General features: G+C 43.6%; 1 protein-coding gene across 3 annotated transcripts; it reads right to left on the reverse strand.

The window, feature by feature from the left end:
• Positions 1 to 875: 875 nt before the first annotated feature.
• LOC106582119 (probable G-protein coupled receptor 156) lies at positions 876 to 23,877 on the reverse strand. Of its 3 annotated transcripts, XM_045704635.1 has the most exons (9): positions 23,540 to 23,877; positions 16,889 to 17,041; positions 5,680 to 5,807; positions 5,059 to 5,194; positions 4,861 to 4,971; positions 4,541 to 4,762; positions 4,172 to 4,408; positions 3,583 to 3,741; positions 876 to 3,262 (listed from the first exon to the last, which is right to left on the reverse strand). In XM_045704635.1, the coding sequence occupies exons 2-9, from the start codon at positions 17,003 to 17,005 to the stop codon at positions 1,781 to 1,783; spliced, it is 2,592 nt and encodes an 863-aa protein (XP_045560591.1). In that variant the 5' UTR covers positions 17,006 to 17,041; positions 23,540 to 23,877; the 3' UTR covers positions 876 to 1,780. The 3 variants fall into 3 exon arrangements, with proteins under 3 accessions (XP_045560591.1, XP_045560592.1, XP_045560593.1); XM_045704636.1 differs by lacking the exons at positions 876 to 3,262; positions 3,583 to 3,741; positions 4,172 to 4,408; ... (2 more) ...; positions 5,059 to 5,194; positions 5,680 to 5,807 and adding an exon at positions 6,054 to 7,872 and having other exon boundaries at positions 23,540 to 23,876; XM_045704637.1 differs by lacking the exons at positions 876 to 3,262; positions 3,583 to 3,741; positions 4,172 to 4,408; ... (4 more) ...; positions 16,889 to 17,041; positions 23,540 to 23,877 and adding exons at positions 6,054 to 7,872; positions 8,359 to 8,524.
• Between the last annotated feature and the right edge of the window lie 556 nt (positions 23,878 to 24,433).

The raw sequence follows: 24,433 nt of genomic DNA on the forward strand, positions 1-24,433 counted from the left end.
AGCATCAGAAACAGAGGCAGTAGTGCAGAAATAATGGGAGATGCTGCTTTCTCTTTAAGCAAACACTTCCCGGGGCGCTGGAGCGCACACACACACACACACACACACACACACACACACACACACACACACACACACACACACACACACACACACACACACACACACACACACACACACACACACACACACACACACATACACACACACACAAATCAGTGTGTTAAAGACAAACTGGGATGAAAGAGCCTTAAGGAAAGAAAGGCGAGAGATGATTGAATGGGGGAGAAAAAGCACTACTTCTCAAAATGTTTTGCTCTTCTTTTGTCTATCTCAGGTTGGTGCTATAAGGGAATTATGCAACATAAAGAATGTTATTTATTAATTCTTAATGGTCTTATGAGCTAGTTCAGTGCCAAATAATCCAACAGGGAACAGTCTTATGGTGGCATTTTCACTGTTTAGCATTGGATTTATGAGTTTAGAGCGCTTACAAAAGTCTAAAAGGTACAATACACAGTAGCAAATCAGCTTTTATACTATGCAGTTACTGTGTCACGTCTACTCCCGCTCCCCCGTTGTATCACCCATCAGGCAGTATTGTTTGTTTACATGTTCAGACGCTACTCCGGTTTTTGTATTCACTCTATGTTCGTTCCTATTAAACTCACCGACTGCACCTGCTTTCTGACTCCCTGCGTCTTCAGTACATACTGTATCATTAACACCAGAGAAAAACATCTAATTACATAAACTCATTCATTCTGAAAATGAATAGAGTTGCATCCTCTTATGAGAAGCATTGAGAGCCAGAAGAGGGAGACAGAAGTAATCTACAGGCAGACTGGGTGAATTGGGACCAGAGGGGACCGGAGGGCAAAGGCCAATAGGTAATTTAATAATCAATCAGCACACAGAGAATTACAATTGATAGAATTGGAGGCAGAGCTTCCAATTAAAATGCAATGAATACAGTACATTGTGCACACACACATGCACACCACACACACGCACGCACGCACGCACTCACACACACATAACACTCAAATTAATAACATTACCAACGTAGTGCATTGAGGGATTTTGATGTATAAAAAGGTAAACAAAAGCATAAAGATCATAAAAACTCAAACAAAATGGTTATAATAGTATTCTTTACAATGGTGACGCTGCACTCCATCCCTGGTGGGCTCTATTCAATGTAGGGGGAATTAAAAGAGGTGGTAACAGATCAATAAAATCCAGTGTTTTTTTGTAACATGCAACAATCTATATGATCTAAATATTGTATCTTATTTAGCTACAAATATACATTTTATTTAACATGACCTAGAGACAATGGCAGTCAGTGCAATAAGTTAAAGACAAAGTCAATAAATTAAAATCAGAACCCAATCATCATACAGCAAACTCGACCCCTTGAACAACACACTCCATCTTGGTCCCATTTCTAAAGCACTTGCAACCAATTAAAAAGCCTGTAATGTGATTGCTGTGAGGTAATGTGTTGCTAGGGTACTCGTACTCCACACATAGATAAGGAAGATACATTGTTGAATTCAAAATCAGATGTTTTGCCTTCAAATTAGCCATCTTGGATGGGTACAAGGCAAGCTTTTCTAGCATTAGTTCCTGCTCAATTTACCACTTCTAAATAGTGTTACAACAGTGTGTAAACTCAAATGTTCTGCCGTGAACTGGCCATTGAAAGTAAATTACAACACAGTTTGACTTAAACGATTCTTCCGCAGCACCGGTTCAGTCTAGGTTCCAGACAGGCTCATACGAAGGTCGGTTTGAGGTCCTCCTTGAAGTTGACCTCCGGATGTGTGGAGCGGCAGAGACTGGTGAAGCCGCCATACTCACTGTCCGAGGAGTCTGAGGAGGAGCTGTCGCTGGAGGGGTAGGAGCCGTGTTGCAGGCAGGCGTCGCAGTAGGGACGATGGTAGTAGGAGTAGTCAGCCAAGCTGCTGGAGTCTGAGTCCCAGTAACCATACGAGTCCCTGCCATGTTCTCTGCCTGGCCCTCCCTCACCCCCCCCGTAACCATCTGGAGGGCATTTTCGAAGGGGTGGTGGCCGGTGCTCCCACCTTGAGCCGCGCCTCCCGCACCTGTTTGTTACCCTATGCCACGCCTCTACCCCTTCTTCTCCATCACTGTCGTCGGGGCAGAGATGATTAGTCTCTGTGGCGACAGGATTGAGCAGAGGTTGTGTTTTTGAGGAGTGCTTGTCTGGTTGTGAGAGCCCCGTGTCCCTCCTCCTTCCCCAACCAGGAGGCTCGGAGCCTGGGTAGTAACAGGGCGGAGGCCCCCCTCTGGGGGAATGGAATGGAGGTCTGCGTTTCCTCATTACGTAGGGGGAGATACTGGGGTAGCGGAAGAGGAGAGGGAGATTGGGGGAATGAGGAGTGCAGAGGGAGAGAGGAGAGAGGACAGAGGGATTGGTCGAGGAGGGCTGAGAGGGTCTCCTGAACCCCCTGCTGTGATTTGGTGAGCGGAGGGCCGTTTCCATGACAGTGTCCACGCTCAGTTCCTGGAGTATCTCCTGCAGCTGCTCACTGCTCACAAACCCTGCCTGCCTGACACCTGCCATCCACGGCGATGTGGTATCGCCATGGCAACCTGACAGTTCCGACTGAGCAGGGGCCAAACCCACCGGGGGGAGAGTGGATGAGGAAATGACATAGTTTGACTGACAGGAGGGTGTGGTTTGTGTCCCTCCCATCTCCCCTGGTGTTCTGACTCCTGTCTTGAAAGAAACAGAGGGCTGAGGGGAGACTGGGAGGTGAGACCTTTCCTCTCCACACTGCTGCTGGGACACAGTCCCCTCAACCTTACGCCCCCCTGCCTCTGTCTCCATCCCTGCACCCTGGATGTATGGGCCAAACTCTACACTGCACGGTTTAACATTCACCCAATCCCCTGGGGAGAAAGAGAGGGCAGGAGGGGGAGGAGAAGAGAGAGGAGCAGAGGTCGATTCAGAAGGAGGTGTACAGAGAGCAGATGTAGTGGGAGGAGCAGACAGAGGAGGTGGAGAGAAGGGAGGAGAAGAGAGGGTAGGTTCTGCTACGTCTCTCTGTGGCAGGGGAATTGGAGAGCAGTCGGACGGCACCACTGTGGTCTGGGTGGAGGAAGAGTGGAGGTTGGTGGTGGAAGAGTCCATTTCCTGGTCCTCGTGGGGGTGGGTATTGGACATGAGGCGCAATAGCTTGTCTTTGGCGTTGTTCACCTGCTCCTGCAGACTGTCAATTACAGCATTCTTCTGCCAAATGACAACAACAAACTTTTAAATCCCCTTCAAAACAAAAAACATCAACAACAAGAGTCAGGTTAAAGGTTAACCTAAAGATTGGTGCCGGGTTAAAGGTTATAGGTGAAGTTAGTGATGAGTAGGAGGGTATTCAGAATACAAAGTAAACAAGTTTAGGTATATACTATAGTGTTGAGGGGTCACAGAGATTATTCTGAGTACAGGACCATGTAGGGACCATTTTAGTCAGTAAGGAGAGTATTTCACTACCTTTTATAACCATTAGAGGGCGAGTGAGGGTTAAAATAATACATAGCCTACACACTGACTACCTCATTGAGGAGCCTCTTCATAGAGTTGTTCTCCCCCAGTAGATAGTAGACTTCATCCTGGCTGTAGACAGAGTGGACACTCTTACTGGGGCTGCTGAAGTACTTCGCCATCTGGCTAAGGTTGTTGTGCTCCTCCTCAAACCGACGCCACTGGGTTAACTGGGAAGAGGGGACCAAGAGGGGTGGAAAGGGGAAAGAGGGGAGAGGAAGAGGGGGATTGTGATGGATAGTCAGATAACTGTCAGACAAATGTGCCAGTCTTTGAGCATACCCTTGAATCTCCAGGTGTGTGTGTTGCTCATTGTTCAAGTACTTCCTTTCTTTCTGTCCAGGATGCATTCCTGTATCATAGCATCAGCTCACCACCAGTTACTTATGGGGAGTCATTAACTTGTTGGCGGAGGCTGTAGCGTGTTGACTCATGGATCAATGTGTGTCTTTGTATGAGTCACACAGCCTTGTTAACACACACACACTACGGTGAGGTATGGGAAACACTCATGTAGCCACTCGAATTGGGCCTGTCATAAATGATAGGGGTTTCTGCTCTGTCCGTCTTTTTGTGATGTGTGCTAACTGTCTCTCTCACCTGAGGTACAAACAGCATACAGTTGGTGGCGAGGGTACAGATGAAGATGGCTCCAGCTACCACGCTATAGACCACGTTAGGCCAGGCCTGCAGGAACCGCGACACTGGGACCGCCACCGCCGTGGACAGGGTGACCAGGCTGACCGCGGTCATGATGGTGGGGGACTGGTTGACCGGAGGGAGGCTGACGTTGCTGGTCAGACCGGCCAGGTAGGTCCCATACAGGAGCAGGCTACCCTGGAGAGAACGCAACATAACCACATAACGTTCATGACATGTTTACTATGACAAACCAACACAAACTCAGAGGAAACAGCTATAATGTGCTCTCATGTTTATCTGAGCCTTTCTCCCAGTTGTATGCTTTACCTTCATCACAGCGAGGAGGATAACCCACAGGTCTGAATAGAGAGAGGAACAGGAGTCCAGCTGAGACAGAGAGTAGGACAATTCCCTCTCCACCACCTTGACCATAGCCCCAATGGACAGTGCACATTTGACCGGGTCGGTTAGACTCCAGGCGGTCAGAACCAGCAGGTCCAGCAGAATCAACAGAGCTACCAAGCCCATCAACTGGATGTCTCTGATGATCTGAAACACGCACATAGAGTTCAGTAATACACCGTGCAACACACCTACTCTACTACACACTTCAACCAGAGAGACAGTGAGAGCAGCAGCCTGCTTACCACTCTCTTGTCAGGTACGCGTTGGGTGAATACTCTGTACAGCCGCCATGTTTTCCCCAGGATGGGCCCAAATACCAGAGTGCTGCCGATACAAAACATCCAGATCCTGGCCTAGGATACACCACAATAACATCAGGACATCCCATAATATCACACAGCACGGCACCGTTAGAGCAATGTGTGTGTGTGTGTTCTTACCTGTAGTATAGCTCTCACTCCTCCCCCTTGTAGGTGGGCGCGTTCCTCAAAAGCGAATAGGAATCCACTGCTGTAGGTGAGGACACTCCCACACAGAGTCAGCACATTGAGGTTAGGACTAGACATCTTCACTATCCTGAGACAGAGAGAGGAACAAACACAAAAGTTAGAATGTTCACGTCTGTGTATCGATTTGAGCATGTATATATGCTTTTATAGTGCTTTCAGAACGTATTCAAAGTATTGACTTTTTCCACATTTTGTTGTGCTACAGCCTGAATTTAAAATGTATTAAATTCCGATTTTTGTGGACACTAATCTACACACAATATCCCATAATGTCAAAGTGGAATTTAGTTTTTAGATTTTTTTTATAATTAATTAAACATGAAGCTGAATGACAGAGTGAAAAGAAGGAAGCCTGTACAGCAGGGTTCCCAATAGGCGACACAAAGCCAAATTCGGCCCTCAGGGGATTTTATTTTGCCCCCAAAGTTTTGAGCAAAAACATATTTTATTTAAATATATATATATATATATATATGTAACGCAACAAAATGTGGAAAAAGTCAAGGGAGTTGAATACTTTCTGAAGGCACTGTAGTGTGTCTATGTGTATACCTGTTGTTCTTGAAGCGCAGGGTAAAGAGCAGGAAGCAGAATGCCAGCAGGATGCCACAGGAGAGAATAGTCCAGACCACTGCACAGAGCACTGGGGAGAGAGACTGCCTCTGCAGCTCCACTCCCATCTACAGTAGATGTCAATCACATTTCAATTAGAATATCTACACTAATGGGAAACACTTGAGTAAATACAGTAACTTTGTGTTTGTGTGTTTGTGTATGTGTTGATCATGTTAAGAGTATTGTATGTGTTTTGGTTGCTATCATTTGCATTCTGGAATGATTGGAGTAGGCCCAAAACCTTCAACCTGGTGGTTTCTTTGTATCGCCTCATAAATATATTGCATACAGACAACTTTTATGAACCTTTATTAATATTAATTATATCTTTATTAAATCAACCACACAATACAAGAGATAGAGAAAATATATTTTGGCACAAGCTTCTTTAACAAATAAAACTGACACAACACTCAGTGTCCTATTTTAAGAAGAGGTGATAGGTGAAAGGTTAAGGTGAGGAGGTAACGTCACTGACAGGAGAGATCACCAATGGTGCTGAGTTGACCCCACCGTTATTCTTTCGGGGGTTGAAGTATGCATAGAGTCTTTCTGCGAAGATGTAACCGGTGAACGAGTAGATATGAGATCTGGAATCCACATCGTAAAAGGACACCTGCCCCCCTTCCCAGTCCACGTACACCCCCACCCTCTGGGGCTTATCGACCAGTGGCAGGGGGACAGGAGGGGTCGACAGAGCCCAGTACTCAGTCCTGTTCCTCAGGCCTACTGTCCAGTAGCCATGTTCAGGGTTTAGGGTATTCCCTCCTTTCTTGTTGACAGACTCTCTCCCCACTCCTATGTCCCACTCTGTCTTCCCCTTCACCTGCACCTCGTAGTAGAACCTCCCTGAGGAGAAGCCATCCCTCCCCAGGACACTGATACCAGGGTAAAACCTCTCGGGGTTGTCAGGGAGGTTCAGCGCTGTATTGCCGTGGGCCACTTGTTTACCGTTGTCAGAGAGGATAAGTTTAGGGTGAGCTGTATCAGGGTCAAGGGTCACATCCACGGCACACTGCTGAGTTCTTGTAAGTTCTGTTTCACATAATCTTTTCACTTCATTCTTCAGTGTCTCCTCAAACTGGGATCCAGCTCTCCTCACAGCTCTTCTCACTGTTCCTACGTACACAACACTTTGAACTCTGATTTCGGACCAGTCCTTGGCGGGTGGAGGGGTGCACAGGGATGGGAAGCTATGGATGAGGTGGAGGTGGTCCTCAGTGAGTGAGAGCTGCTTCACCCCAGTGCTTCTCCTCTTTAGCTCAGTGATTTCCTGCTCCAGCTCTTTAATGAGCCCTTCAGCCCGCCTCTCTGCTGCTTTCTGCTTCTCTTCAATCACCTCAATGAGCTCAGCCTGGCTTCTCTGAATGGAGCGCACCAGAGCAGTGAAGACCTGCAAGCTCTCCCTAATCTCTCTCTCTGCATTTTCTTTGCCTGATTGTACTGTGTGTTTGATCTCCTTCACTTTCTGCAGTCGACCCTGAATCATCTGCTGCATTACATCTTCCATATTCCCCAGCTGAGCCCTCCTCTCTCTGCTTTCTTCCTCCAAAGGGACAACATTGTGTCTCTTATGTCTTTTCTCAGTGCAAACCTGACACATGTACGTCTGGTCACTTCTACAGAACAGCTCCAGAATTTTCTGGTGCCGCTTACACACTCTGTCCTCTATGTTAATCACAGGCTCAATCAGATTGTGTTTCTTGAAGGTGGCCAGTATATGGTGAGGATCTAGGTGAGTCTCACAGTAAGAGGCCAGACACTCCAGGCAGGACTTCAAGGCCTTGATTTTCCTCCCAGTGCAGACGTCACAGGGCACTTCTCCAGGTTGGGCTGCTTGGGGTTGGTCCTGTGTACTAGTAGCAGTAGCCCTAATTTCAACTGACCTTCTGAACTGATCGGCCATCTCAGCTATGAAAGTATTGACTTTGAGCTCAGGTCTTCTGCCGAATTTCTGCTTACACATGGGACACTGGCACGGGCTGGTGACATGCCAGTAGCCATGTATGCAGTCCTTGCAGAAGTTGTGTCCACACGGGGTGGTGATTGGGCTGGTGAACACGTCTAGACAGATGGGGCACAGGAACTGCTCCTCGGACAGCAGGCTGCTGGCGGAAGCCATGTCTGGGTCTGGGAAGAGATCCAAAAATAAACCACATGGGACTTCATGGAATCAGTTGGCTCTCGACCTTGGAATTTCTTTACTGGAATGTTTTTTTCTAGCTTACAGTAGACCACCAAGCTCTATGCAGTTACAGCACACCCAAATAGCTTTCTCAATACATGTAACCAATGGTACCAATCATATGATTTTATATTTCATTCAGAAATATGCATTTATAAACATATGATGAAAAGTCTAATACAGCCTAACAGATAAAGAAATTAAAAGGGACAGTGATGACATCCTCACATGTCAAATTCAATCTGTCTCTAAATCAAGCCTACTGTATACACATTAAAAGTAATGTAATACATTTTTTTTTAAAATATATATAACTGTATTCTTCCCCTTGATTATATTTATAACTGGGCTGGGAGGGACAGGTGTTGAAACTTGAATAAACAACCTAACGTAACAGACAACACAGCACAAATGAAAGAACCTCTACTCACCTCTGTATTCAGAAGAACAGCAATGTCAAAGACGATATATTTTGTACTCTATTAGGCTGTGTAGAGAGATTTGTGAGGGAATTTTGTCATGCTAAAGCACAAAGTTCTCTAGTTTAGTCTCATTTTAGAAGGTGACATTACCATGGCTTGTCCCGGTCCCTTACTGCTAAGCTGAAATGCAGCTGCTCTTAAAGGTACAGTACATGGCTGAATTAACCCTTAACATGACAGGAATCTCTCAGCTGAACCATGTACTATGGTTGCCATGCATCTAATACATTCACACTTCCTGTTCATATTATGTAGGAGTTCACAAAGCTTTTATTGTGCTGTAGCCCAGAAGATTTACTGAGGACCTGCCCAAATAACAAAGCCATTGAAAAAAGTATGCACATTTCAGATCAGTTCAATGCAAAGAGGATTCAATTTAATATTTCCACATAAATTAGATACAGAGACATATTGGGGCAGGATTAGTAATGAGCTGCATTTTCAGTATGTCATCATACAATCGTAAAGGACATCACAATACAGCCCAGCAAATGGGATTCTAGATTTCCTGGTAAGATACAATATATACCTCTCTAAATATTCAATATAAATCAATGCATGGAATTTTCAGTTTTCTTTAGAATGTAATCAATACAAGTTAAATCTCAATCTGATTGGCTCACATGAGAGATGATCAACGGTGCTGACATTTTGTCAATGCCACAAACCCCAAGGTTGAAGTACGGGTAAAGTTTCTCAGTGAAGGAACAATCGGTAAACGAGTAGATATGAGACCTGGCCTGGGCATTGTAAAAGGAGACCTCACCATCTTCATAGTCCACATAGACCCCCACCTTCTGGGGCTTCTCACTCAGGGAGAGGGTGGTAGGGTCAGTGGTGCAGGCCCTGTAGACGTTCCCTTTCCCCAGCTGGATAGTCCAGAGTCCATTCTCAGGCTTTGCTGTATGAATCGTTCTTTTAATGGACTCTCTGGCCACTCCTACACTCCAGAGAGTATTTCCCTTCACCTGCACCTCGTAGTAGAATCTTCCTGAGGAGAAGCCCTCCTTTCCCAGGATGCTGGCAACATAGAAGAACCTCTTTGGATTGCCAGGGTAGTTTTGTCGTCTACCGGGATGTCTAAGTTGTTTCACATCTTCAGAAAGAGTGAGATTGGGATGAGCTGTATCAGGGTCCAGAGTTACATCCACTGACCACTGCTGAATAACCTTGAGCTCAGCCTCCCACAACCCCTTCAATTCACTCTTCAGTGCGTCTTCAAACTGAGAGCCAGCTCTCTTCACAGCTTTCCTCACCATGCCGACATTCTCAACACTCTGAACCCTGATCTCAGACCAGTCCTTGGTGGGTGGAGAGGTGCACAGGGATGGTGAGCTCTGGAGGAGTTTTAGGTCAGTGATTTCCTGCTCCAGCTCTTTAATGAGCCCTTCAGCCAGCCTTTTGGTTTCCTTTTGCTTTTCTGAAATCACCTCAATGAGTTCAGCCTCGCTTCTTTCAATGGAGCGCATTAAAGCTCTAAAGATCTGACAACTGTTCTCTACCTCTTGCTCTGCATTTATTCCGCTAGATTGTAGTCTATTTCTGATCTCAATAACTTTCTGCTGTCTGCCCTGAATCATCTGCTGCACTTCAGCCTTTCCTAACTGTACATTATTCTTTCTGGTTTCCACTTCAAGAGGGACAGTGTTGTGGGTATTGTAGTCGGTCTTGAACTCTAGACATCTCCCATGCCTCTCACACATATGTTCTTCAGGATTCTCTACATGCTGTTGTCTCCTCAAGTTTGCGACTCTCTGATTGGGCTCCAGGGGAGTCTCACAGTAAGAGGCCTCAAAAGAAGAATTCACAGCCTTAACCTCCCTCCCAACACAGATATCATGGGACACCTCTCTAGAATGGTCCAGGCATTGGTCCTGGGGGCTTGTGTTATTTACCACGAATGGATTCCAGAACTCATCAACCATTTTAGATAATTGAGTATTGACTTTTAGCTCGTATATGTTAAGGAATTTCTCCTTGCACTGTGGACACTGGCACAGGACATTGCTTTTCCAGTATTCTCTGATACAATCCATGCAGAAGTTGTGCCCACATGGGGTTGTGACTGGTTTCTTGAGCACCTCCTCACAGATACTGCATATTAACTGCATTTCAGACTGTGGATTGTTAGCTGATGCCATGCCTGGGAACAAACAGAAAGTGAAACCAACTTTCCTGAATGAATCAACAATCTGTGTTATCTTGGCATTCATACCAGAATTATGCTTATGTATTTTCTTTTTCAATTCTTGAATGCTATCGTTTCTAAATATACTGCCTATATACAGAGAAGGAGTGTCTATCTTAGATAGGAGATGATAGGAGATGACTCCGCATATTTGGAAGGAATAAAGATGTGCTTGTGTGACTTGTATGTTGTCTTTGCAGCTGTATGACCCAGTGGTTGAATAAACTTGGTTTGAGCTTTTTCTAGTCATCCGTGAGTTTTTACTCTGTTTGTACAGACCCTAACAGTTGCCAATGTTGGCAGGATTAACCAAGATGTATAGTTGAACTGGAGAGTCCAAATCAGTGGAACAGGAGCCGGAACCTAAAAACAAGGTAGGTAAAGAGCCTACCTGTTACTACTCATTCTGACATCTTGGGGAGGTGAGATTCTAATACAAATGAAAGGATACAGATCTGGAAAGCCTGAGTTTATTCAGTAGACCCACTGTATATACTACTGATAGACCTAGGGGCTGGGGCCCCTAGGGGGGGTTTAGCCACCAGAATGTTCGACTAGGCACTCTGTCCACCAGAAGATTAGACTAGGGGGTGGAAGTCCCTTAGGAGGGTCGGGGGAAGTGGCCATCCCTATGACATGTCTGTTTAATCATTTGTTATTACCTGCATAGTGTATGGAGAAATTGGCATGCTTGTATGATAGATTGTAGAAAAGTAGTCCATGTAGAAGAACAAAGGCAGGAAGTGCATTCGGTGGAGAATAGGAGGTATCCGAGGATATCTGTGCTTAAAGATGAAACATTGTCAGTGAGTGGGAATGTGGATGGTGATAGAAGGTTTCCTATAGCCTCATCCATGGTTGGAAAAGCAAAGGGATATTAGAACGTTGTTTTAAAGTGATTTGTGTGTATTAGCAGTAACAATAAGGAGAGAGGTTGGTTTAATGCCTTACTGGGGCGGGGAACCGTGACAGATTATGTTGAAATAGGAGGACAACTGAGTAATTTTGTGTGTGTTGTCAACAACAGTGATATTTGAGGCGTGACACTGGTATAAGGCATTAGGTCTCCTGTATTCTCCAGTAGTAAAATGTCAGACGCTTCAGTATCATTTTTAAAACAAGGTACCAGGTTCGGTGACCAAATTATTAAGCACCTATACTGTAAGTATTCTCCGGGAAGTGGGTATCACTACCTGGAAAAATAGTTTAAATTGTTGTGTATTAGAGCCGTGGGTGAGGAAATCTAAACACCCTAGACACCGTCGGGAGAAGCGTCTGTTACATCTGCTCCTGCCACGACCTCAACTGCTCATCCTGTGTCTCCTTGACCAGCCGCCACTCCCCCAGTGCTCTCTCCTTCTCCCTCTCCCTCTCTCTCTGTGTGTGTGATTGTGTGGGCAGAGACAGGTGTGCTGGAGTCAGAGCAGATCCCCACCAGCTGCAACCTGTTCCATAATCAAGACCTCTACAAATACTCAGTCCTGCCACTTCCACACTGCCAGATCATAATCTCTGCTCAGTCAGTCTACGTTTGTAGCCGTTTGTTACTATTTAGATCCTGTTATCCTGTTGTGCCTGTTTTCCTTGCCTGACACAGTTTTCCGCTCCGCTACAGTTCTGCCCGCTCTGACTCTGGTCCCTGTCTCCAGTCTCACATCTCCTCATCCTGCTACTTTGCCCTGGATTCCCCACTCTGCTGCTCCCTTGGATTCCCCTCAGGACCTGCTTACCCTGTCTCAATCCCTCTCGCTCCAACCTCAGCCTCCGCACCTGGTTTCCTGCAACCCGCCCGAGCTTCCCCTGGCCTGCACTCCATCTTCCCCCTGTGTTTCAATAAAAACCTTAGTTACTTCATCCGAGTCTCCTCGTCTGAGTCTGCTCTTGGGTTTCCCTGTTCCACTCCACGTAACAGCGCCAGAATAATAACTATTGAAATGGTGACCGACGGCCCCGATCCTCCCTTTAAAAAACCCATAGAGGAGCTGAAAGAGACGCATGAGCAATCTACCAATTCGGCTTGAATATGGGGCATTTTTTGCAAAATTGATGAAATTGGTCAGCTTCCCTGCTGACAGAAAATTCCAATCCAATAAAGAATTCAAAGATGCTATTGTGAGTTGGCACAATGACATAAAATACAAAATAAAAATCTCAATAAACTGGCATTTTGATGTCAGCGTTCTATCAACAGAAAAGCAAAACCGATAGAACCAAAACTAGCAGATGTACTCAGCATCAAAAGGACTGGGTACGTGAGTACGTTGATAGGATGGAAGATGTATTGCGCAGTAATCTGGCACTAGCAGATCATTTGAATCAAGATGCGGGAATTTGTACCTCCGCTTTGCTGGCAGGGATGAAACCCACCATCAAAACGGCTATTGCAGGGTAAGTGCGGCTGTGCAGACATTTTCTTCACTGACTGGTGAGCAACAGGAAGCACTCCTGAAAGCGGCCGGAGTTGGGAGTAACGCATAGGTTTATTTGGCCTCTGTGAGGTCGTCAAATTGGCAAAATGTATGGCGAAAAACCATTATGTTCAGTGGAGTAACAGGGACAGAATCTAAAGCTATGCAATTACTACCCATGCTGTGTACAATGGGTCCAGTAACAATACCGGGCTCATTATTTATGGTAGCTGTGGTAGAACCGATTTGGGGTTTGGATAATCTTTGCAAAATGCAAGGGCAATGGATTATAAAAGGTAACAAATGACAATTGGCACGGCCAAACAGTCCTCGCAAGCTTAGAAAAACATTGGGGTTTTTAATTTCGTTTGACACTTCATTCCATCTTATTCTGAAATAGCTTTACAGAATTGACAAAAGGGAGGAGGGGTCCTTGCGAGAAATTAGAGTGTAGTTAATATTGGAAACAATTATAATTGTAGAGTTTTAAAAAAGCAATTGTGTCAAGTGCCAGCATTGGGGTTACCAAACCTAAAATTACCTTTTAAATGTTAGTTCATGAGCAAGAAGGGCATTGTAGTGAGGTGGTTACGCAAAATTATAGGGAAAAAGAGAGACCAGTCATGTACTGAAGTTAATCGTTAGACTCGGTGGCGAGTACATTAGAAATGTACTGAAAAACCCAATACAAACCTGGTACACAGAATGTTTGAACTTTCTTTAAATAATTAGTCTGAAATACAGGGAAAGAAAAGGGAAAGAACAGACTCACTTAATGGTGACCTCTGTTCTGACTTTCTGGTGAGGCGTGATCACCCTGAGATTTAAGTATAATATGTACATGTTGGTAAATATGAAGAAGTGTATTGCTGTTGTTGTTTTGTTTGTTTTGTTTTTGTCTTTGCTTCAATACAAATCTCACCAGATTGAGTCTGCTGTATGGTCAGGAATTCTCTCTAAAGGTTACCCCTCTAACTCCCTGACCCTGTAACTCTGCGGTGAGATCGGCAATATGATAAGCCAATTTGCAAAACAGTATGTTGTTATTCTCATTGACATTTGTCTTAGACATTTATATTAAGAAAATTGGGAATGTAATAATTAGTCATACAGTGAATAGTTTGTCTGGATTTCCTGAATCAGAAATGCCCTAAACTGTTGTTCTGGTCTGTCCTCTCTCAAGGTTATGGTGATAGCGACCCCAGTCTGTATCTAGATGCATGGAAGGGATCATTCGACCGAGAACAGTGTGAGCCTTACCCACTCTAACCGGCTGAAGAAATGGTGACAATGGTGTTCACTATGACCCTATCCTCCACCACCTCTACCTGAGACATGAGTCCGAGCCAGCAAACGGTGTACAGCATCCAGTCGAAGCTATCAATGCCTTTTCTCTCAGGAGCGCAGCATGATTCCTGAGACCGTCCATGTGGAGTGAGCATGGAGAGAGATCATGTCCAAACTTATCTCATGCTGCTGGTGTACTGGTTGGAAAATGGTCAAGACAGAAATGGACAAGACAGAATGGACCGTAAACGTTGGTGGTGAGACATTCGTGTGCTTCGTCTGCTTGGGAAAATCAGATTATTCCCCAGATATTGAAATCGGGGACATTATCAAGGGCCATCCACTTTGACAGGCATGAGTTACATGTGTGCCATTGGGAGTATGAACTGTAAAGCTATCCAAAGATGAAAATGAAGAGACGCCAGACAAATGAGAGCCGGGAGGGAGGGGGGTGATCACTGTTCCACTTGATGGACTGTTGGAGACTGACTAATTGACTTGAGCACAATTTAGTATGTTTATAACTACATAAGTGGCCTAGCAGTAGTGATCAATGTGTTATGGGTTAGATGGAATGATCTATGTGCAAATGTATTTGTGGCCGGAGGCAAAGTACAAAGGGGGCCTGTCTCTGAGACAGAATGTTTCCATAAGGGTGAGATAGGAGTCATATGATAGAGATAATACTATATATTGTGAACTATTGCCTTATAATAGGTCTTATTGTCACGAGTGCTGTCTTCAAATTCCCTGTCATAAAGGAGCCAAGGCGCAGCGTGCCGGTAATTCCACATCTTTATATAAGGAAACCGAAAACAAAACAATAAACAGGTACGCAGGAAGAAACGTAACGCACTATGCCGTACACGCACAGAAATAACAATAACCCACAAACACAGGTGGGGAAAAGGCTGCCTAAGTATCATTCTTAATCAGAGACAACGATAGACAGCTGCCTCTGATTAGGAACCATACTCGGCCCAAAACAAAGAAATACAAAAACATAGAATGCCCACCCTACACCCTGCCCTAACCACATAGAGAAACAAACCCTCTCTCAGGTCAGGGCGTGACACTTATAGCTTCCCTGTTTTATATTATTGTATTCTCTCTATGTTTTGCATCATGATATTCACTTGAGTATGAATGGGTTGCTTATTCTCAAATAACTCTTTGTGTATGAGTCCGGAAAATGTACAATGGACTGAGGCTATGTGCAAGAATGTATACTACCTAGTGATAAGAAGACCGGGAGATGTGTGGAGGAGTACCAAAGGTTCAGGACTCGGGATGGGACGATAACACCACCTGCCTAGCCACAGAGATTCATTGTACATACTAGACTCAGGAGGGGGTAGGACTTGTCTGGGAAAACAGAGGGCAAAGTGATGATGACATCGCGTGGGAACACCTCCTGTAAACCTGCAGCCTGACGGGGGAAGTCTGCCTATTATCATGAGATGTACAGAGCCTTCATTTTTGTGGACCCCAGCAGAATAGTATCCCAAAGGTCTAGAGTCAGGCTAAGGGAGAGTGGGAATCGTCATGTTATCAAACTTCGGTTATTGCCATACATTTTATGCATAGCTTAACGCATTACTAATACTTGTCATATTTTGTGTTTTCTTGTTCATTTCAAGACTTTTGCTATCACTCTCTTAGGAACCCGAAGGAGGAAGAGAAAGTCACAAGCTCCAGCTGAAATTCATTTTCATTATTATAGTATAACAGGAGGGGTAATGGCAGATAGGGAGGTGTGGGGGGGGGGGGTGAGAGTGTATATAGTATAATTATAAGTTTGAGACCAGGGCCATAAGCCATGGAAGAAGACTACATAGTCAGAGGCCATAAGTCTTGGAGGTGTAAACATACAAATCAATTGAGAATATTAATCATGTTTTCTCTTCTGTTCATTTATAAGTCATTTTGTATAAGTTTGTATAATGTTGAACAGTATGGAGTTACTATTCAAAAAGGAGGGAATATTATTGATTACATGTATAAGGAATGTGTGTGTTCGGGGTCAAGGAAGGGTAAAGAGGAACTAGGTGTGTGGAAAGTTACTTATTGATACGAGAGATTACGTGGTAGCTTACTCTCGCGTAACTGTGTAGTCTGGAATGGACTACAATTGCAGCCCACAGGTAGAAAAATAGCAGACCCTGGATAAAAACGTGTTTTAAGGACACGTTCAACCCGACGAATAGTAAGCATTGTTCCTAGACGTAATGGATATGCCTCTGGTGGCAGGAAATGTTATTTTGTTGAAACCAAACCAAGGTTTATTTCATTTGTTTATTTAACCTTTATTTAACTAGGCAAGTCAGTTAAGAAGAAATGATTATTTACAATGACGGCCTACCCCGGCCAAACCCTCCCCTAACCTGGACGACGCTGGGACTCCCGGTCACGGCCTTAGACCGTTGTGCCACTCGGTCCCCCCAAGTTGATAAAGGACGCCAGGCTACGGAAGCTTCTGCAACAAGCCATCTGTCTGTAAACAATGGCTTGTTGCGGGACGATGCAAAACCTGACCCTGAACCCTGAACCTGCGTGCATGTGTGTGCATGTGTGCATGTTTACATGTTTACTTTACCGTGCTGAGGGTACATAGTCTCTGCAGTATCTCCAGGTCCTCCTGTGTATTGACTCCAGGGTGGATGAGGCAGAGTCCGGAGTCACAGTGAGAGCTGCAGTTCAACTCTGGCTCCATGGCTAGACCCACACCGTCAGCCCTCACACACACATCCTGAAGAATAAGATACAGTTGTCATGAACTATCTCTGCACACTACAATACTACATACAGATACTTATACACTGAGGGGAGAAATACAGACATATATTTAATACCACGCTTACATGTGTATTATTACACACAAACTCTCTTTCTCTATTCCCATTCTCCCACCAACACCACATTGTTTTAATATACAGGAATGCAGAAGTCTAGATAGAACAACTATACCCAAGTCTCTCCTACTCACGCCACAGAATACAGGATCACTGTTCAGCACTCACCACAGGGTGGCGCCATTACAAATATTCCCAGTGAACAGAAGTGGTTTTAGCAGGGGCCTGTGACACTGCTCATGGAAAACACAAGACAGTGAACTTGGAGTGGGGAAAATATAAAAACATAAGATTCATATATCAGTGTGACAGAAAAATGACACAACTATTCCAGTCTCGTGACTAAGTTTAATAAGGGCAGATTGGACAAACAATTCCCACAGAAACTGCAAGAAAGCTACAGGGAAAGACAATGCATAGAAGGCTACAGCGAGGTTTGACCAAACCCAAAAGAGCACAGGATCTGGCCAATTTGAGAGGAAGCTTGCAAGCTTCTGCTTGTCCTCAGTCTCTACAAGACAGCACAGAGCTGAACAACACAATACATGACCACACTTCAGACCAAATCATCTAGATTTAGTGTGTGTGTGTGTGTGTGTGTGTGTGGGGGGTTGGTTGGTTGGTTGGTTCTTCTATGCTTGTGGGAACCTAAAATCCCCCAAAGTCCCCACAAAGATAGTAAAACAAGGAATAGTCTCCCTCATGGGGACATTTACGACATCTCCATGAGGACAAAGAATATTTTAAGCTTAGGGTTAGAATTAGGGTAAGAGGTTAGGTTTAGGTTTAGTATTAAGGTTAGGGATGAGGTTAAGGTTAGGTTTAGGGTTAGGGTTAGGGAAAATAGGATTTTGAATGGAAATCAATTTAGGTCCCCACGAGGATAGAAGAACAAAATGTGTGTGTGTGTGTGTGTGTGTGTGTGTGTGTGAGTGAGTGAGTGAGTGAGTGAGTGAGTGAGTGAGTGAGTGAGTGAGTGAGTGAGTGAGTGAGTGAGTGAGTGAGTGAGTGAGTGAGTGAGTGAGTGAGTGATTGAGTGAATTAATAAGTGAGAGTGTGAGAGAGAGAGAGAGAGAGAGAGAGTATATTAAGTGTATTCATTGTGTACCAATTTCACTGTAATATCATAATGTTCTTTGTTAGTTTTTTTAAATTTGATTTAACCTTTATTTATACAGGTTTTTCTCATTGAGATAACATATCTTTTCCAAGAGAGACCTGGTCCAATAGCAGCAGGGGGAACAACGTTTCAGACAAAACAACTTACATACACTAACACAACAATAAACAAAACTATAAACACACATAAAGTACAACAAAAACATTTTACGTAACAAACACGAGTCTTGACTAAAAACAGCTGGCCTAAAGACAATTACACTCTTCTATGATATATACATCGATCAAATTTGACCCAACATGGCCTTATAAATCAGTGTATACCAGTGTTTAGCCTACGCAAGGTCAATGACGACCAGCCAACAGCGCTGTAGAGATCACAATGATGTGTTAGATGATTTTGAATTGTAATGAACCTGAGGGCTGCATGATATACTGAATCAAGTGCTCTCAGGGTAGTGGTTGAGGCCTGCATATATGTAACATCACTAAAATCTAAAAGCGCCAGTAATGTACATCGTACCAGCTCCTTCCTGGCCTCAAAAGAAAAACAAGCTTTATGCCGGTAATAAAAACCTATTCTCAGCTTGAGCTTCCTTATCAAGTTCTCTACATGCACAGTGAAGCTCAGCTTATCATCAACCCACACACCCAAATCTTTGTACACTTTAACTTGCTCTATAGTATGTCCAGCCAATGTAGCAATGACATGATTAGTAACATGCCTGGCATTTGAAAATACCATGCATTTTGTTTTACCCAAATTTAGAACCAGCTTTAAATCATACAGATTCTGTTGTATGATGTTAAATGCTCTTTGGGCATTTTCAAAAGCTAAAAATAAACTACTACCACTTGAATAAAGAACAGTATCATCTGCATAAAAATGAACACCCGCTGTTTCAATAAGATCCCCAATGTTGTTGATATACAAAATGAACAACAGTGGGCCCAAAATAGAACCTTGCGGAACACCTGAGCACACCTCTATGGACTCAGATTTACAACCAGGTAATTTATAAACCAATCTAGAGCATGACCAGTAATTCCACAACATTTTAACCTTTGCACTAACACAGCATGGTCCATGGTGTCAAAAGCCTTTGACAAATCAATAAAGACAGACACACAATGTAACTTCTTATCTAGAGCACAGTGGATGTCATTTAAAACCTTCAATGTTGCTGAAACAGTGCTGTGGCCAGACCTAAAACCTGGTTGCATTCCATTTAAGATGTTGTTTTCTTGGAAGTAGGCCTTTAGCTGCCTACTAACTAAGGACTCCAGTACCTTAGACAGTACAGACAATTTTGATATGGGTCGATAGTTGTCAAGTAGCAAAGGTTCTCCACCTTTCAGGAGAGGCAGTACAAAAGCAGATTTCCATAACTTGGGGATTTCCTTAACATCAAGCGTGAGGTTAAAAATACATGTTAAGGGGGAGCAATAACGTCTGCAGCTAGGTGTAGGAAGCAGGGATCTAGTTCATCAGGGCCAGGGGATATTTTTTCATAAATTTATTTCAGGGCTTTACACACTTCTGAAACAGAGAAGGATGAAAAGGAGAACCTGGTGAAGGAGTGCACAGGGGTGTCAGGTAAATTCATAGGGGGCTCAATTATACCTTTGACCTTTTCAAATAAACTGCCTGCATCTAAAAAATGCTGATTCAAGGCTTTCAGAATGGAGGTTCTCTCAGTTACAATCTGTGTGTCTACCAACAATTGTTTGGGAAGCTGTGTATCTTTTTTGCACTCCAAATCTTTCACTATTTGCTAGAATTTGGGTGGATTATTTAAATTATGTGAAGTAGATTTCAGGTAGTGGTCTGCTTTCAATTTACGGATCATAGCCACACCCATATTTCGAAGACGTTTAAAAGCCATCCAATCATCTGCCAAACCAGTCCCTCTTGCATTAGCCCACATAGCATTTAATTCCCTTATGATTTTTGTAAGTTCCTTAGTAAACCAAGGGTTCTCTCTGCCCTTAATCCTGAATTTTTTAAAAGGGGCATGCCTATTGCATACATCCTGGAATGCGTTGTGGAAGTAAGAAAAGGCTAGTTCAACATCAGGAATTAATGCCATTCTATTCCATTCGATGCAAGATACATCATGTAAAAAACCTTGAATATTAAACCGCTTCCAGTTTCTTTTCGTAATGACACGTGGAGATTTCTTAGGAATTTTACCATCTCTCACACAGGCAATAGCACAGTGATCACTTATGTCATTTGCAAAAATACCAGAAGCATTAAAACGATGAGGAGTATTGGTTAAGATCAAATCAATCAAAGAGGATTTCAGAGGATATTTTATATTCAACCTAGTTACACTGTTGACAATCTGAGTGAGATTATAGGTATTGCATAGAATGTTGAGTTGATCAGAGCTTTTGTGACCTGCCTGGAAACCACAGATGTTAATGAGCTTGACAGGTAACTTACAGTGTAAGCCAGTGGGTCTGCATATAAGTGAGCTGTTTAGTCCCTGACAAATAAACAACAAATCCATACATAAATCACAATATACAGCACCTAGAAGCACTATAGGTTTATATTGTGCATTTTTATGAGGTTGCATCTGGGTTGCATTGCCTGGCTACCCAAACTCCTTGCTCCGGCCAAATGCTACGCAACAGCCACACGTCCGTTAGTTTCTTCTCCGCAATGAGTCTGGATCTGAGTACCTCCCTGACGATTACTAGAACGAAAATCAATTTTAGACCGTCTGATTGGTCCTAGAAACCTTTGGGTTGGGCCGAGCCAGAACACTTGTGGGTAAAGCGGCCGTTTTTTTGAAAATGTGTCATTGGCTTTGATACTCTGATTGGTTAGAGATGATCCAATCGCTGATGACTTTGTTTTGTACAACACCTCTTATTCTGACATCACCACAAACGACTTCAATGATGGCAGTCTCAGACTGAAGTATGTAGCGAACGATAGAGCAGTGGAAAAGTTCTGTTTGAGTCGTTAGGCAATGGGTTGCACTGACATGTCGCTGATATAATTATGTACGATCGACCATGACATCATACAATGTTTCGATCTGTCTTCTACATTACCATTTTAATAACCACACTGTCTCATGAGCTACATGTATATGTACGTCTGTCTGTCATATTTTGTGTATAGACAGCTTACGAAGGGGTGGGTATTTCAGTCTGTTTGTCCGTTCGCTTGTCTGTCTGTCTGCCCTTCTTTACCTGGGTCTAAATGAATGTGTTTATGTGTGCCCAGTAGTAGTGTGTGTGTGTGTGTGTGTGTGTGTGTGTGTGTGTGTGTGTGTGTGTGTGTGTGTGTGTGTCACACCATGTCACTGTCTGTGGGCTGACTAAGATATCCCCAGGGCTGTAACCGTCTCACAGTATAAGCAGTCGCAGGCTGATGACAGAGCACTTTCACTATGGTGTGCCTTTGATTGGTCTTAATCCTAGGTCTTTGTTTTTCAATCTCAGTGGTTAAACAAGGATGATCACCATTTAGATGCTTCCTCGCTAGTCAACAACTCCGAGAAGCTACCAGTTTAAGACACAAGTTACTATAATGCTACTAAAGCCTGCAGGCCTACAAACACCCATACCTTATATCAAACAGCATATGTATCTTTTCTGGAGAAAATCTTCAGTAATAGCTATTTAATTAAGTCGTACGTAGGCCTGTTAGGATGACACGAGTTGTAATTGTCTTGTCAAAATGAACAATGACTTCTTCCGTTTCTTTTCTGGGGGTCTGGGAAATGTCTGTAGTTTCCTTCCTCGTATCCTTTCGTAATTTTCCCAGTTTAGATCACAGCTTTACGGATTCCTGCAGGCACAACCGGACTAGAGAGGCGTTTACGCATTTTTTTCAAAATCCTCTCCACCGGTTTCAACCACATTGAAACGTGTGCCAACAAAGGTCAGTCAACACTTAGCCACAGGGGTCGGTGTGAGCACCGAGCATGAGGCCTGTTCCTGGCCCCGCAGCAGTTTGACGGACATGTTTTGACAGTGCATGATGGTTATAATGTGTGTTTGTCTCTACATGTGTCCTTTAAACTCATGTGGCCTTAACCACAAATCATTTCTGAGCTTCCTGTGGCCTTAGGCAGAGAAGACAACTTTACTGTAAAAGCTTATAGTTAGCCTATTTTCTTTCACTTGTGGCCTCACTATCTACTCCGTTCACCTGAGAGATTATGTGGTATCAAGATCAGTCAGGGACCAATTACCAGTAGGATTGTCACGGATAGGTGTAACCCTGTGGCTTTGAGCCTCCTTTTGTCCACCCAGTACCACTTTCAATTGTTTTTAATCCATTCATTGTCCCTGTCAGTTTGCCTGGCCCAATCCCCTCTTTCCCTTTTAAGATTAGAGGGGTGGCACGGGGAGCAGCGGGTGAACTGCATGCGGTTAGCAAAGCTGGACAAAGCGCAGCCAGTGTTCTGCAGGGGCAATATTGAAACATTCCACCTCGCACTGTAATCCGTTTAGCAATTTATTCTAAGATGATCAAATCAAGTGTAAGAATGCAGTTATTGGCATAGCTTGCCCTTGCCTCAAGCCAGTGGCTAGACATAGTATACTAGCCACATGGTGCACACTCCATATGAGGCTCTTATTAAGAATTATCCCTATAACTTTCTCTTCTATGAGATTTTTGCCAATTATTATTTTCCTACTTTGGTGTATAACTTTCCTTCTTGACATGCATGTGCAGTTACATCACTCGTTTCTGCTTGGAGATATTGAAAGTGTTACAGCTGTCTTGTGTTACATTCATCCCTTGTCTCCCCTATTAAACTTTAAATAAAAGCCTAAATGTGTTGTAGTTTAAACTGCTTGAACATAAGCATGTTTTCAAACTGACTGCTTTGTCTTTCTTGCCAAAACATATTTAAATCTCAACTAAAAACAATGAATCAAAAGAACAAATTGAACTTGACTATAACCTACAGGGTTCAAGTCCTAACTTTCACTCTCAAAAGCCTACTAACTCAATGAATGGCATTGTCTACTTTCTTTCACATGCAGTGGTTTATCATAGGTTATCATGAAAAACATTTAAAATCACTTTTCATTTTCAAAATATGTCATTTTAACGCACATCTTAATCAATCGTTATTGTATTAACACGTCTGTGTCGGGATTTTGAAATAGCAATAGCACGATCCCACAGAATAGCAGCTAATTTCGGCGTTAAAGGGCTATGATTCCTCCTCACGATAATACCGCATCAATCATATGAACAGAGGTCTCTGAGAAACGACTAAACACAACAGCAGACCAACCTGACGGAGCACCTAAATAACCGGTGAGGGATGTCAGAGGGGTGCGCGGAGAGTCCCTCCGCTTAGCCGCTGTCCTCGCACCATCGCTGGAGTCTCACGAAGTGAAACAAACTGTCCCGGAAATTTAACTCCACGACTGGGACCTATAGTGAATCCCTTCCAAAAATCCAACCAGAAGAATAATAATCCTTTTTATGACAACTGAGAACTCTCCAAAGTAGGCCTATCCCAAAATGTTTCCTGGTGTCAGGGAGAAAAAGTATAGTCTGCAACAAGTTTTCATGAGCAGGGTAGATAGAGTGTGAGAGAGTGGGAGATTGAGGGAAAGGTGTGTGTGTGTGTGTGTGTGTGTTTCGCTGTAATTAATTAGCGGGTAGCGCGCTGCGGAAGTTTCAAGCTTTTATTTACACAAATACAGTGAAATGCCTTTCTTGCTTGCTCTTTCCTAACAATGCATTAATCAATATCAGTAGTACTATAAACATGTAATACAAAGTAAAGTAGAACAAAAATACACGAGAAATAGAAATAAGAACAAGAAAAAGTACAGTAAGTAAGGTACAGTATATACAGGGTCAGTTCCTGGGTGCCAATACCATATTTACAATATACTGGGATACTGGAATGATAGGATTAAATATGTATAGGGCTAAGGTGACTTGGCATCAGGATATAATAAACGGAGCAGCAGCACCTTATAAAATGATTGTGTGTGTGTGTGTGTGTGCGCGCGTGCGTGCGTGTGTTTGTTTGTTTGAGGGTGTTTGACTGTAAGTGTGAGTGAGTGTGTAGACCCTTATGAAAAAACCACATGAATTTAACGTGATCACATGTAGTGTTCCAAAAACACATGTTTTCATGTGATCACATGTGATCTTATGTGAAGTTAATGTG

This window comes from Salmo salar, chromosome ssa21, assembly GCF_905237065.1.
Source record: "Salmo salar chromosome ssa21, Ssal_v3.1, whole genome shotgun sequence".
Classification (NCBI taxonomy): Eukaryota; Metazoa; Chordata; class Actinopteri; order Salmoniformes; family Salmonidae; genus Salmo; species Salmo salar.

Coding starts and splice junctions, on each gene's coding strand:
- LOC106582119 (XM_045704635.1), bottom strand. CDS start 17,005: ATGGAGCCAGAGTTGAACTGCAGCTCTCACTGTGACTCCGGACTCTGC. Junction 4,409..4,540: donor TCCTCCTCGCTGTGATGAAG/GTAAAGCATACA, acceptor CGTTCTCTCCAG/GGTAGCCTGCTCCTGTATGG. Junction 3,742..4,171: donor GTATGCTGTTTGTACCTCAG/GTGAGAGAGACA, acceptor CCCTCTTCCCAG/TTAACCCAGTGGCGTCGGTT.